The sequence below is a fragment of the Mytilus edulis genome, chromosome 9 (assembly GCF_963676685.1).
Source record: "Mytilus edulis chromosome 9, xbMytEdul2.2, whole genome shotgun sequence".
NCBI lineage: Eukaryota > Metazoa > Mollusca > Bivalvia > Mytilida > Mytilidae > Mytilus > Mytilus edulis.
Genome location: NC_092352.1, coordinates 800,206 through 816,009, shown reverse-complemented (window position 1 = coordinate 816,009; position 15,804 = coordinate 800,206). Strand labels below are relative to the sequence as shown.

General features: G+C 31.3%; 1 protein-coding gene across 1 annotated transcript in view; it reads right to left on the bottom strand.

The window, feature by feature from the left end:
• LOC139489370 (polycystin-1-like protein 2) overlaps positions 1-15,804 on the bottom strand; it is a 73,529-nt gene that overhangs the window by 31,428 nt on the left and 26,297 nt on the right. The window contains exons 6-11 of the mRNA XM_071275680.1: positions 8,993-9,117; positions 8,276-8,428; positions 7,476-7,634; positions 7,076-7,213; positions 6,269-6,371; positions 5,038-5,273 (exon numbers count right to left, since the gene is read on the bottom strand). Coding sequence (XP_071131781.1) covers positions 5,038-5,273; positions 6,269-6,371; positions 7,076-7,213; positions 7,476-7,634; positions 8,276-8,428; positions 8,993-9,117 — 914 coding nt within the window. The remainder of the gene's footprint in view (positions 1-5,037; positions 5,274-6,268; positions 6,372-7,075; positions 7,214-7,475; positions 7,635-8,275; positions 8,429-8,992; positions 9,118-15,804) is intronic.

The following is a 15,804-nucleotide window of genomic DNA, read 5'->3' as shown; positions in this document are numbered from 1 at the left end:
TAATATAGTCCCTAGAGATGTCAAAGATTGGAATATTCCTGGGGTCTCATTTTGTACCTACAAAATAACATTTCTAATATAGTCCCCAGGGATGACAGCAATTGGAATATTCCTGGGGTCTCATTTTGTACCTACAAAATAACATTTCTAATATAGTCCCTAGGGACGTTAAAGATTGGAATATTCCTGGGGTCTCATTTTGTACCTACAAAATAACATTTCTAATATAGCCCCTAGGGACGTTAAAGATTGGAATATTCCTGGGGTCTCATTTTGTACCTACAAAATAACATTTCTTATATAGTCCCTAGGGATGTCAAGGATTGGAATATTCCTGAGGTCTCATTTTGCACCTACAAAATAACATTTCTAATATAGTCCCTAGGGATGTCAAGGATTGGAATATTCCTGGGGTCTCATTTTGTACCTACAAAATAACATTTCTAATATAGTCCCTAGGGATGTCAAAGATTGGAATATTCCTGGGGTCTCATTTTGTACCTACAAAATAACATTTCTAATATAGTCCCCAGGGATGACAGCGATTGGAATATTCCTTGGGTCTCATTTTGTACCTACAAAATAACATTTCTTATATAGTCCCTAGGGACGTTAAAGATTGGAATATTCCTGGGGTCTCATTTTGTACCTACAAAATAACCTTTTTTTAATATAGTCCCTAGGGATGTCAAGGATTGGAATATTCCTGGGGTCTCATTTTGTACCTACAAAATAACATTTCTAATATAGTCCCTAGGGATGTCAAGGATTGGAATATTCCTGGGGTCTCATTTTGTACCTACAAAATAACATTTCTAATATAGTCCCTAGGGATGTCAAAGATTGGAATATTCCTGGGGTCTCATTTTGTACCTACAAAATAACATTTCTAATATAGTCCCCAGGGATGACAGCGATTGGAATATTCCTGGGGTCTCATTTTGTACCTACAAAATACCATTTCTAATATAGTCCCTAGGGACGTTAAAGATTGGAATATTCCTGGGGTCTCATTTTGTACCTACAAAATACCATTTCTAATATAGTCCCTAGGGACGTTAAAGATTGGAATATTCCTGGGGTCTCATTTTGTACCTACAAAATAACATTTCTAATATAGCCCCTAGGGACGTTAAAGATTGGAATATTCCTGGGGTCTCATTTTGTACCTACAAAATAACATTTCTTATATAGTCCCTAGGGATGTCAAGGATTGGAATATTCCTGAGGTCTCATTTTGCACCTACAAAATAACATTTCTAATATAGTCCCTAGGGATGTCAAGGATTGGAATATTCCTGGGGTCTCATTTTGTACCTACAAAATAACATTTCTAATATAGTCCCTAGGGATGTCAAGGATTGGAATATTCCTGGGGTCTCATTTTGTACCTACAAAATAACATTTCTAATATAGTCCCTAGAGATGTCAAAGATTGGAATATTCCTGGGGTCTCATTTTGTACCTACAAAATAACATTTCTAATATAGTCCCCAGGGATGACAGCAATTGGAATATTCCTGGGGTCTCATTTTGTACCTACAAAATAACATTTCTAATATAGTCCCTAGGGACGTTAAAGATTGGAATATTCCTGGGGTCTCATTTTGTACCTACAAAATAACCTTTTTTTAATATAGTCCCTAGGGATGTCAAGGATTGGAATATTCCTGGGGTCTCATTTTGTACCTACAAAATAACATTTCTAATATAGTCCCTAGGGATGTCAAGGATTGGAATATTCCTGGGGTCTCATTTTGTACCTACAAAATAACATTTCTAATATAGTCCCTAGGGATGTCAAAGATTGGAATATTCCTGGGGTCTCATTTTGTACCTACAAAATAACATTTCTAATATAGTCCCCAGGGATGACAGCAATTGGAATATTCCTGGGGTCTCATTTTGTACCTACAAAATAACATTTCTAATATAGTCCCTAGGGACGTTAAAGATTGGAATATTCCTGGGGTCTCATTTTGTACCTACAAAATAACATTTCTAATATAGCCCCTAGGGACGTTAAAGATTGGAATATTCCTGGGGTCTCATTTTGTACCTACAAAATAACATTTCTTATATAGTCCCTAGGGATGTCAAGGATTGGAATATTCCTGAGGTCTCATTTTGCACCTACAAAATAACATTTCTAATATAGTCCCTAGGGATGTCAAGGATTGGAATATTCCTGGGGTCTCATTTTGTACCTACAAAATAACATTTCTAATATAGTCCCTAGGGATGTCAAAGATTGGAATATTCCTGGGGTCTCATTTTGTACCTACAAAATAACATTTCTAATATAGTCCCCAGGGATGACAGCGATTGGAATATTCCTTGGGTCTCATTTTGTACCTACAAAATAACATTTCTTATATAGTCCCTAGGGACGTTAAAGATTGGAATATTCCTGGGGTCTCATTTTGTACCTACAAAATAACATTTCTAATATAGTCCCTAGGGACGTTAAAGATTGGAATATTCCTGGGGTCTCATTTTGTACCTACAAAATAACCTTTTTTTAATATAGTCCCTAGGGATGTCAAGGATTGGAATATTCCTGGGGTCTCATTTTGTACCTACAAAATAACATTTCTAATATAGTCCCTAGGGATGTCAAGGATTGGAATATTCCTGGGGTCTCATTTTGTACCTACAAAATAACATTTCTAATATAGTCCCTAGGGATGTCAAAGATTGGAATATTCCTGGGGTCTCATTTTGTACCTACAAAATAACATTTCTAATATAGTCCCCAGGGATGACAGCGATTGGAATATTCCTGGGGTCTCATTTTGTACCTACAAAATAACATTTCTAATATAGTCCCTAGGGACGTTAAAGATTGGAATATTCCTGGGGTCTCATTTTGTACCTACAAAATACCATTTCTAATATAGTCCCTAGGGACGTTAAAGATTGGAATATTCCTGGGGTCTCATTTTGTACCTACAAAATAACATTTCTAACATAGTCCCTAGTGATGTCAAAGATTGGAATATTCCTGGGGTCTCATTTTGTACCTACAAAATAACATTTCTAATATAGTCCCTAGGGATGACAGCGATTGGAATATTCCTGGGTCTCATTTTGTACCTACAAAATAACATTTCTAATATAGTCCCTAGGGATGCCAAGGATTGGAATATCCCTGGGGTCTCATTTTGTACCTTCAAAAAACATTTCTTATATACTAGTAGTCCCCAGTGATGTTAAAGATTGGAATATTCCTGGGGTCTCACTTTTTACCTACAAATACAATTTCTTATATAGTCCCCAGTGATGTTAAAGATTGGAATATTCCTGGGGTCTCATTTTGTACCTACAAAAAACATTTCTTATATACTAGTAGTCCCCAGTGATGTTAAAGATTGAAATATTCCTGGGGTCTCACTTTTTACCTACAAATACCATTTCTAATATAGTCCCCAGTGATGTTAAAGATTGGAATATTCCTGGGGTCTCACTTTTTACATACAAATACCATTTCTATTATAGTCCCCAGAGATGTTAAAGATTGGAATATTCCTGGGGTCTCACTTTTTACCTACAAATACCATTTCTAATATAGTCCCCAGAGATGTTAAAGATTGGAATATTCCTGGGGTCTCACTTTTTACCTACAAAATAACATTTCTAATATAGTCCTTAGGGATGACAGCGATTGGAATATTCCTGGGTCTCACTTTTTACCTACAAAATAACATTTCTAATATAGTCCTTAGGGATGACAGCGATTGGAATATTCCTGGGGTCTCATTTTGTACCTACAAAATAACACTTCTAATATAGTCCCTAGGGATGCCAAGGATTGGAATATCCCTGGGGTCTCATTTTGTACCTTCAAAAAACATTTCTTATATACTAGTAGTCCCCAGTGATGTTAAAGATTGGAATATTCCTGGGGTCTCATTTTTCGTACCTACAAAAAACATTTCTTATATACTAGTAGTCCCCAGTGATGTTAAAGATTGAAATATTCCTGGGGTCTCACTTTTTACCTACAAATACCATTTCTAATATAGTCCCCAGTGATGTTATAGATTGGAATATTCCTGGGGTCTCACTTTTTACATACAAATACCATTTCTAATATAGTCCCCAGAGATGTTAAAGATTGGAATATTCCTAGGGTCTCACTTTTTACCTACAAATACCATTTCTAATATAGTCCCCAGAGATGTTAAAGATTGGAATATTCCTGGGGTCTCACTTTTTACCTACAAATACCATTTCTAATATAGTCCCCAGTGATGATAAATTGTTATCAAAAGTACCAGGATTATAATTTTATACGGAATATTCCCAGGGTCTCATTTTGTATCTACAAATATTTTTTTCTTCAGTTTTTGAAACATAAGCAAATAATTACAAAGTAATCATTGATTGATCAAACAGCTCCTAACATGTCTAGGTAAAAATATATTTTAATTTAATTTTTGTTTGAGCCTTCCTAAAAAAACTTTACTCCAGAAAAGTGATTTGAACACACCCAATCTATCAAGCATTATTTTCAATTAAAATATTTTATTTATGGGTAAATATATTATTTTACTGCAATTTTTTTGTAACGATAGTTTTCATTGGACATTGACAAATATTTGGAGGGGTTAGATTCCACGTTCTACCAGTCCATTACTAAGAAAGTCATCATTTTAAACTCTAATTTGTTTGGGGTATGCAATTTCTAAAATATTTTAACCAAAATATTTATTAAATGACATTTTTTATAATATGGAGATAACTGCATTGTATTTTAAGCTTGGACTTTGTAAAACTTGATTTTACTGTCGCAAATATCTGTTTACCTATCTCTGTTCCGCATAGCTAGGTAAACTCAATATGCGACAGTAAAATTTACGTTTTACGAAGGCCAAGCTTAAAGTACAATACAGTTATTTCCTAATTTGTTATCTATTTGGCAGTTATATCTTACTTTAATAAAAAGATCAAAGGTTTTTCTTATACAAATATTTGTATTGCTAATCAAACATGATTGTGACAGTTGTCATTGAAACCAATAATTCTAAAACTTACATCTTGACTTTTATCCTCTAATTTAAGTTGTTTTTTCAGAGCTATTTGTGTTGCTATGTAGGCTCTCTCCATTGTTGTCATGTCAACCAGATCTGTCCCATTAGTTTCGTTTTTAGCAAACTGTTGTTTAAAGGAGAGATCCTGTTGTAGAGTATATATATCTATTGACGATGGAATGTCTGCTGACAAGTCTGGTAAGATTCCATTTAAAGCATTACTTAATACTCTTATTATTCCTGAAACATAGAAGGACATTATATATATATATATATATATATTGACAATATGACGTGTGCTGACATTTCTGGTAAGATTCCATTTAAAGCATTACTTAATACTTTTATTATTCCTGAAACATAGAAGGATATTATATATATATATATATATCTATTGACAATATGACGTCTGCTGACAAGTCTGGTAAGATTCCATTTAAAGCATTACTTAATACTCTTATTGTTCCTGAAACAAATGAGGAATACAAAATGTAATCCTGGTATCTATGATAAGTTTATTATACTTATGGAAAATCAACCAACTTGTAATGATATTTCCAGACAGAGATTCTGAATCTTTCATGAAAAGCAAAAATAGTTTACCAGTGAATAACAAGTGAAACTGCGAGCTACTGCTCACTGATGATACCCCCGCTGCAAGTGGATAATATTAATAGTGTAAAAATATGCAAGTGTTCGGTAAACAGGAAGTTGTCGAGTGATGAATCTGAAAACACATCACACAGTATAGCTGATTTAGATAAACCCTGAAACCAAATTTCAGAAATCCTTGTATTGTAGTTCCTGAGAAAAATGCGACGAAATATATTCATGGGACGGATGGACTGACTGACGGACTGACGGAAGGACAAACAGAGGTAAAACAGTATACCCCCCCTTTTTTAAAGCAGGGGTATAATAATTGAATTTAATAACATTTCCTAAACTAAAAACACCTCTCATATCAGACATTTATTGTAATGACATAAATAATATTGTACAACATTTGTAATTATTACATTCTTCCAAAGCCATTTATTTGTTTTGATGTTAACTGAAATTAACCTAAAAGTCTCTTTATCAATGTATACAAGAATATATGCTAAAATATGTTGTTTCTCATGCTTCTTGTTTAATGTCTGAAAACTTTCTAGATGAAATAAGATTTTTCAAACATTTACAAGCCAAAAAATGTTACAAAAAATAGCTTGTATTAAGGGTGTTAAACCACATACCTTCAGATGTTGAAATATAATCTTCATACTTGGGATAAGCATCAGTAGAACTTAAGTTGATGAATTTATCAATTAACCTTCTATTTCCCTCAAAGGCTTTGGACTAAAACAAAACCAACAGATTTTTGAGAAGAAAAAAAAACATTCATTGAAAGAAAAAAGGTAAGACTAAGCATATGATATATTTTTTTACTTATTGGTGTGGTGTTAACAAATATTGATATAAATCATTAACAGTTCCTCTTTTGTTATCTTTTTCATAAGTGTGTAATAGAGCACACCTTTGTTGAGTGATTTCCTTAAGTGTACTAACTGCAAAGATCTGAATGACCATATTTTTTCTGATGACACCTCCCTATCTCAGGGACTAGAGTAAACCTATGATAATTGTTTTGAAGGATTCACTATTTTGGTCGTATTTGTATAATATTGTAATTGTCAAATGTTAGTTTACATGTGTAATAGAGTGCACCTATAATGACTTGAGGGATTTAACAGTGTTAGACACTTTCTACTTACAGCCTATGAGTTGATGACATAATACTTGTTTTTTATAACTGTTCCCAGACTAGTTTCTATTTGTCTTATGTTGGTTTACAAATGTAATAGAGTGCACCTATAGTGACTTGAGGGTTTTAACAGTGTTAGACACTTTCTACTTACAGCCTATGAGTTGATGACATAATACTTGCTTTCTATAACTGTTCCCAGACTGGTTTCTATTTGTCTTATGTTGGTTTACATGTGTAATAGAGTGCACCTATAGTGACTTGAAGGATTTAACAGTGTAAGACATTTTCTACTTACAGCCGATGAGTTGATGACATAATCCTTGTTTTCTATAACTGTTCCCAGACTGGTTACTATTTGTCGTACGTTGGTTATAGAATTAGCCTCCATTTCAGTTGATACTTTATCAAGTATATTTGAGAAATTAGACAAGGCCTGTAAAATATTTGTATGTATTGTGAATTCAATAATTTATAGCCAGTTTTTTTATTTCTTACATTTTAAAAAATAAAAAATGTCGTAAACTTTCAGAAAAAAACCAATTATTGACGGAATAGAGATGGGACTGTAATTCATTTTGACAATGCTCAATGAAATACTTTTCATCTACCAATGTTTCAATCAAGTCTATTACTTTATAATGTCCTGTCAATGTTGAGCCAAATAAGAGCTTTTATGTATAACTTGTTTTACCCACATGTTGTATAACATCAGTGGAGTCTTCTTGTGGTGGATTCTGATAGATTTTCCACAATTCATCAAAATTATACTGTCTTGTGGTACCGTCAGACTGCTCCTGGTATCCAAGATTGACCCATTCACTGGGGTCAACATCTACAGCTGTGACTGGGACGTGCTGTAAAGATAGAATATTGCAACCTATAGGCTATAATAAATTGGATTTGACAAAATAACTGTTATCTGACAGTGTGAGAACAGGGGAAATTCTATCAACCAATCAAATATCAAATGTGGTAAACTGTTTTACTTATTGTGTTTTATGCATGGACATTATATTATTTGTAAACTTCAACCTTTATATATACATATATAATAAAGATTGAATTTCATGAGTTTTAGAAATTGTAATGCATTTGTAAATTGTTAACAGTGTCTGAAGATAGCTTCAGTCACTTCAGTTTCATTGCCACCTATCACTAATTTTTCTGTAGTGACACTAACCAAATGAGTACCAACTGTTGCTTCTGCCACTTCTGTATTCATTGCCACCAGTGTATAACTAACATTTCTGTAGAGATTCTAACCAAATTAGTAACTGTGGCTTCTGCCACTTCAGTATTTATTGCCACCCATAGCTACCTTTTCTGTTAAGAAACCAACCAAATTAGTAACTGTGGCTTCTGCCACTTCAGTATTTATTGCCACCCATAGCTACCTTTTCTGTTAAGAAACTAACCAAATTAGTAACTGTGGCTCCTGCCACCTCCGTATTCATTGCCACCAGTTTTTAACTACCTTTTCCGTGGAGATACTAACCAAATTAGTAACTGTGGCTCCAGCCACCTCTGTATTCATTGCCACCAGTTTATAACTTCCTGTTTGGTAATAATATTCTATATCCGTATTTGAATCTTTGATGTAAGCTGAGATATCCTCAATGTTACCGGCATCTGCAACAGGAGGTCTTAACTGAAATAGTAAGAAGTTATTTAGATTAATCTGAGTCATTACTCCATAATTGTAGAAACCAAGGGTTATACAAAGTCTTGTAAAAACCTAAGTCCACACGTCCACCTTTATATTTCTAATCTTAATCAGCATTTTTTTTTATGTTATGTTATAACAATAGAATGTCAGAGTTGAGGCAAACCTGATTTTGGAACATTTATTTGTGTCCTGGTATTATCAAACTTGACCTCCATTTTGTCATCAGTAACAACATGTTAAAATTTGAAAAGCTTTTGTCAAATGGTTTATGAGTAAATGAATGGACACTATTTGGCATTTACCTGCCAACCTATTTTCATCTTTTATATACTAATCTCTCCCCCCGACAGCCATGCACTAATGTATAAATATATGCAATGACTATAACTAGTGTCACTTTTGCTCTTGAATTAAAACCAACTTTTTATTATCAGGGCTATTTCAAAAGGATATAATGTTTATCCTATTATGCAGCTTAAATTTTTTAAATAATAGAAAATTTATCTTTCTAAATTTCATATTTTATTACCCTGCAGCTCAACTTACATTATAAATCTGTAAAGTACATGTAGCATAATCTTTAAATATATCGTAAATCTGTATTTCTAATGTAACTGTGTAAAGGTCAACTTCTAAACCAGGTTTTATCTTTATATGGCTGACTGCTTCATCTAAAAATATCAATTCATAGATCTCAGCTTAATAAAACACAATATCAAATAATAGATCTCAGCTTTATAAAGCACCATATCAAATCATAGATCTAAGCTTAATAAAACAAAATATCAAATCATAGATCTAAGCTTAATAAAACACCATATTAAATCATAGATCTCATTTTAATAAAACACAATCTCTAGAAATATCAAATCATAGATCTCAGCTTAATAAAACAAAATGTCAAATCATAGATCTCAGCTTAATAAAACACCATATCAAATCATAGATCTCAGTTTAATAAAACACCATATCAAATCATAGATCTCAGCTTAATAAAACACAATCTCTAGAAATGTCAAATCATAGATCTCAGTTTAATAAAACACAATATCAAATCATAGATCTCAGCTTAATAAAACACAATATCAAATCATAAAACTCAGCTTAATAAAACACAATCTCTAGAAATATCAAATCATAGATCTCAGCTTAATAAAACACAATATTAAATCATAGATCTAAGCTTAATAAAACACAATATCAAATCTCAGCTAAATAAAGCACAATATCAAATCATAGATCTCAGCTTAATAAAACACAATATCAAATCATAGATCTAAGCTTAATAAAACACCATATCAAATCATAGATCTCAGCTTAATAAAACACTATATCAAATCATAGATCTCAGCTTAATAAAACACAATATCAAATCATAGATCTCAGCTTAATAAAACACAATATCAATTCATAGATCTCCGCTTAATAAAACACAATCTCTAGAAATGTCAAATCATAGATCTAAGCTTAATAAAACACAATATCAAATCATAGATCTTAGCTAAATAAAACACCATATCAAATGATAGATCTCAGCTTAATAAAACACAATATCAAATCATAGATCTCAGCTTAATAAAACAAAATATCAAATCATAGATCTGAGCTTAATAAAACACAATATCAAATCATAGATCTTAGCTAAATAAAACACAATATCAAATCATAGATCTCAGTTTAATAAAACACCATATCAAATGATAGATCTTAGCTAAATAAAACACAATATCAAATCATAGATCTCAGTTTAATAAAACACAATATCAAATCATAGATCTTAGCTAAATAAAACACAATATCAAATCATAGATCTCAGCTTAATAAAACACAATATCAAATCATAGATCTCAGCTTAATAAAACACAATATCAAATCATAGATCTAAGCTTAATAAAACACCATATCAAATCATAGATCTCAGCTTAATAAAACACAATATCAAATCATAGATCACAGCTTAATAAAACACAATATCAATTCATAGATCTCCGCTTAATAAAACACAATCTCTAGAAATGTCAAATCATAGATCTAAGCTTAATAAAACACAATATCAAATCATAGATCTCAGTTTAATAAAACAACATATCAAATGATAGATCTTAGCTAAATAAAACACAATATCAAATCATAGATCTCAGTTTAATAAAACACAATATCAAATCATAGATCTTAGCTAAATAAAACACAATATCAAATCATAGATCTCAGCTTAATAAAACACCATATCAAATGATAGATCTCAGCTTAATAAAACACATTATCAAATCATAGATCTCAGCTTAATAAAACACAATATCAAATCATAGATCTCAGCTTAATAAAACACAATATCAAATCATAGATCTAAGCTTAATAAAACACCATATCAAATCATAGATCTCAGCTTAATAAAACACAATATCAAATCATAGATCTCAGCTTAATAAAACACAATATCAATTCATAGATCTCCGCTTAATAAAACACAATCTCTAGAAATGTCAAATCATAGATCTAAGCTTAATAAAACACAATATCAAATCATAGATCTTAGCTAAATAAAACACCATATCAAATGATAGATCTCAGCTTAATAAAACACAATATCAAATCATAGATCTCAGCTTAATAAAACAAAATATCAAATCATAGATCTGAGCTTAATAAAACACAATATCAAATCATAGATCTCAGCTTAATAAAACAAAATATCAAATCATAGATCTGAGCTTAATAAAACACAATATCAAATCATAGATCTTAGCTAAATAAAACACAATATCAAATCATAGATCTCAGTTTAATAAAACACCATATCAAATGATAGATCTTAGCTAAATAAAACACAATATCAAATCATAGATCTCAGTTTAATAAAACACAATATCAAATCATAGATCTTAGCTAAATAAAACACAATATCAAATCATAGATCTCAGCTTAATAAAACACCATATCAAATGATAGATCTCAGCTTAATAAAACACATTATCAAATCATAGATCTCAGCTTAATAAAACACAATATCAAATCATAGATCTCAGCTTAATAAAACATAATATCAAATCATAGATCTAAGCTTAATAAAACAATTATCAAATCATAGATCTTAGCTTAATAAAACACAATATCAAATAATAGATCTTAGCTTAATAAAACATAATATCAAATCATAGATCTAAGCTTAATAAAACAATTATCAAATCATATATCTCAGCTTAATAAAACACAATCTCTAGAAATGTCACATCAAAGATCTAAGCTTAATAAAACACAATTTCAAATCATAGATCTCAGCTTAATAAAACATAATATCAAATCATAGATCTAAGCTTAATAAAACAATTATCAAATCATAGATCTTAGCTTAATAAAACACAATATCAAATAATAGATCTTAGCTTAATAAAACATAATATCAAATCATAGATCTAAGCTTAATAAAACAATTATCAAATCATATATCTCAGCTTAATAAAACACAATCTCTAGAAATGTCAAATCATAGATCTGAGCTTAATAAAACACAATATCAAATCATAGATCTCAGCTTAATAAAACACAACCTCTAGAAATGTCAAATCATAGATCTCAGCTTAATAAAACACAATATCAAATCATAGATCTAAGCTTAATAAAGCAATTATCAAATCATAGATCTTAGCTTAATAAAGCACAATATCAAATCATAGATCTCAGCTTAATAAAACACAATATCAAATCATAGATCTCAGCTTAATAAAACACAACCTCTAGAAATGTCAAATCATAGATCTCAGCTTAATAAAACACAATATCAAATCATAGATCTAAGCTTAATAAAGTAATTATCAAATCATAGATCTTAGCTTAATAAAGCACAATATCAAATCATAGATCTCAGCTTAATAAAACACCATATCAAATCATAGATCTCAGCTTAATAAAACACAATATCAAATCATAGATCTCAGCTTAATAAAACACAATATCAAATCATAGATCTCAGCTTAATAAAACACAATACCAAATCATAGATCTCAGCTTAATAAAACACTATATCAAATCATAGATCTTAGTTTAATAAAACACAATCTCTAGAAATGTCAAATCATAGATCTTAGTTTAAAAAAACACAACCTCTAGAAATGTCAAATAATAGATCTCAGCTTAATAAAACACAATATCAAATAATAGATCTCAGCTTAATAAAACACAATATCAAATAATAGATCTGAGCTTAATAAAACACAATATCAAATCATAGATCTCAGCTTAATAAAACACAATATCAAATCATAGATCTCAGTTTAATAAAACACCATATCAAATCATAGATCTTAGCTTAATAAAGCACAATATCAAATCAATGATCTGAGCTTAATAAAACACAATATCAAATCAAAGATCTGAGCTTAATAAAACACAATCTCTAGAAATATCAAATCATAGATCTCAGCTTAATAAAACAAAATATCAAATCATAGATCTGAGCTTAATAAAACACAATATCAAATCATAGATCTCAGCTTAATAAAACACAATCTCTAGAAATGTCAAATCATAGATCTCAGCTTAATAAAACACCATATCAAATCATATATCTCAGCTTAATAAAACACTATATCAAATCATAGATCTCAGCTTAATAAAACACAATATCAAATCATAGATCTTAGCTTAATAAAACACCATATCAAATCATAGATCTCAGCTTAATAAAGCACAATATCAAATCATAGATCTCAGCTTAATAAAACACAATCTCTAGAAATGTCAAATAATAGATCTCAGCTTAATAAAACACAATATCAAATCATAGATCTCAGCTTAATAAAACACAATATCAAATCATAGATCTCAGTTTAATAAAACACAATATCAAATCATAGATCTCAGCTTAATAAAGCACAATATCAAATCATAGATCTCAGTTTAATAAAACACAATATCAAATCATAGATCTCAGCTTAATAAAACACAATATCAAATCATAGATCTCATCTTCATAAAACACCATATCAAATCATAGATCTCAGCTTAATAAAACACAATATCAAATCATAGATCTAAGCTTAATAAAACACAATCTCTAGAAATATCAAATCATAGATCTGAGCTTAATAAAACAAAATACCTATCATAACAAGAGGCTCTCAAGAGCTTGAATCGCTCACCTTAATTTTTTTGGTTAAATCTCTCATCAATGATCATTTTGGCTTTTCAATCTATTTAAATGTTCTTTGAATCATCCTATTTTCTTCAAAAGCAAAAAAAAAAAATCATCTTCTCCTATGTTCTATTTTAGCCATAGGAGCTATGTTTCTTGACATACAAGGAAATAAAATATAAAATTTATACTAGATACTCTGAAACTCATTTAGCCTAAGTTTGGCTGAAATTGATACAGCAGTTTCAAAGGCGTAGATTTTTTAAAGTAAGTCAACATGATGAACAAATTGTAAAAAAAGTCTTTTAAGGGCAATAACTCCTTAAGGGGTCAATTGACAATTTTGGTCAAATTGACTTATTTGTAGATCTTACTATGCTTAACATTTTTGCTATTAACAGTTTATCTGTATCTATAATAATATTCAAGATAATAACCAAAAACTGCAAAATTTCTTTAAAATCATCAATTCAGGGGCGTTATACCTGAAAAACCAGTTACCCAATTCGGCTGAAAATTTCAGGACAGGTAAACCTTGACCTAGAATACTTTAACTTCTTGTCTTATTTGCTCTAAATGCTGGAGTTTTTGAGATATAAGCCAAAAACTGCATTTTACCCTGTGTTCTATTTTTAGCCATGACAGCCATGTTTTTTGACGAAATAGAAAATAAAACACAAACTTTATTTTATACACCCTACTGATCATTCAGTTGAAGTTTGGTTGAATTTGGTTGAGTAGTTTTAGAGGAGAAGATTTTTTAAAGTTAGCAAATATGATGAACAAATTGTGAAAAATTGTCATTAAAGGACAATAACCCCTTAAGGGGTCAATTGACAATTTTTGTCATATTAACTTATTTGTAGATCTTACTTTGCTGATTATTTTCACTGTTTACAGTTTATCTTTATCTATAATAATATTCAAGATAATGACCAAAAACTGCAAAGTTTCCTAAAAATTACCAATTTAAGTGGCAGCCACCCAACATTGGGTTGTTTGATTCATCTGAAAATTTCAGGGCTGATAGATCTTGACCTAATGAACAATTTTACTTCATGTCAGATTTGCTCTAAATGCTTTCGTTTTTGAGATATAAGCCAAAAACTGCATTTTTAGCAATGGCCACCATGTTTGTTGATAGATCAAAATTTCGGATACAGTTTATAAACTAGATACCCTAAGAAACATTCAGTTAAAGTTTGGAAGTATTTGGCCTGGTAGTTTCAGAGGAGAAGATTCTTGAAAAAGTTTACGACGACAGATGACAGGCGACGACGGATGTGTCCAAAGTACATGGATGCCCCACTTGCACTATCATTTTCCATGTTCAATGGACCGTGAAATTGGGTAAAAATATTATTTGGCATTAATATAAGAAAGATCATACCATAGGGAACATGTATACTAAGTTTGATGTTTGTTGGACTTCAGCTTCATCAAAACTACCTTGACCAAAAACTTTAACCTGAAGTGGACGAACAGACAAACAGATGCACGGACGCACTGACGAACGAACCAAGGGACAGACACACAGACCAGAAAATATAATGCCCCTCAACTATCGTAGGTGGGGCATGAAAACATTGAAAAGTAAGACAGAGTATGTCAATGTAAGAAGATACAACTTTCAAAACACAACACATAACACAGAAAATAGCTAAATAAAGCTTGAGTGTCTTGGGAGTCACTAGCTTGATATTGGGGAGTTATCTTGGGTAGTCTTAACTCATTCGCCCCCAAGAGATTTTTGGAAAATCAGGGGTTTTCGAAAATTTGCAATCATATGCAAATTAGCAGACTCTTGATGATGTAACTGATGCTCATCTATTAAACTATATATTGAGATTTGGGGGTGGATGGCATGCGTGGGGGGGGGGGAGGAGGTCGAAGATTTTCTCGTGGGTTTGAACCCACCCCCACTGAAAAATGGTCATTTTCCGTCTATTTTCTGATTTTGAAACGACCTTGAGAGGTAAACATTGACCAGACTGTGTTTCTCTGTCAATCAAGTCTTATCCTATAGTGAATGCAGTCCATTCATGCTAACTGGGAGTATATGGGACTTAAGTGTCTTGCTGGTGAATTAGTATTGTCAAGTCAGATCTGCCTAAACTTTTACAGACTAGTTTCCTATTGGCAATATTATGCCTCTTTGTGTTCCTATACTACCTATGCATGCATTTACGATAATAGTTTATACATACAGTGACTACCAGTCAGGTAG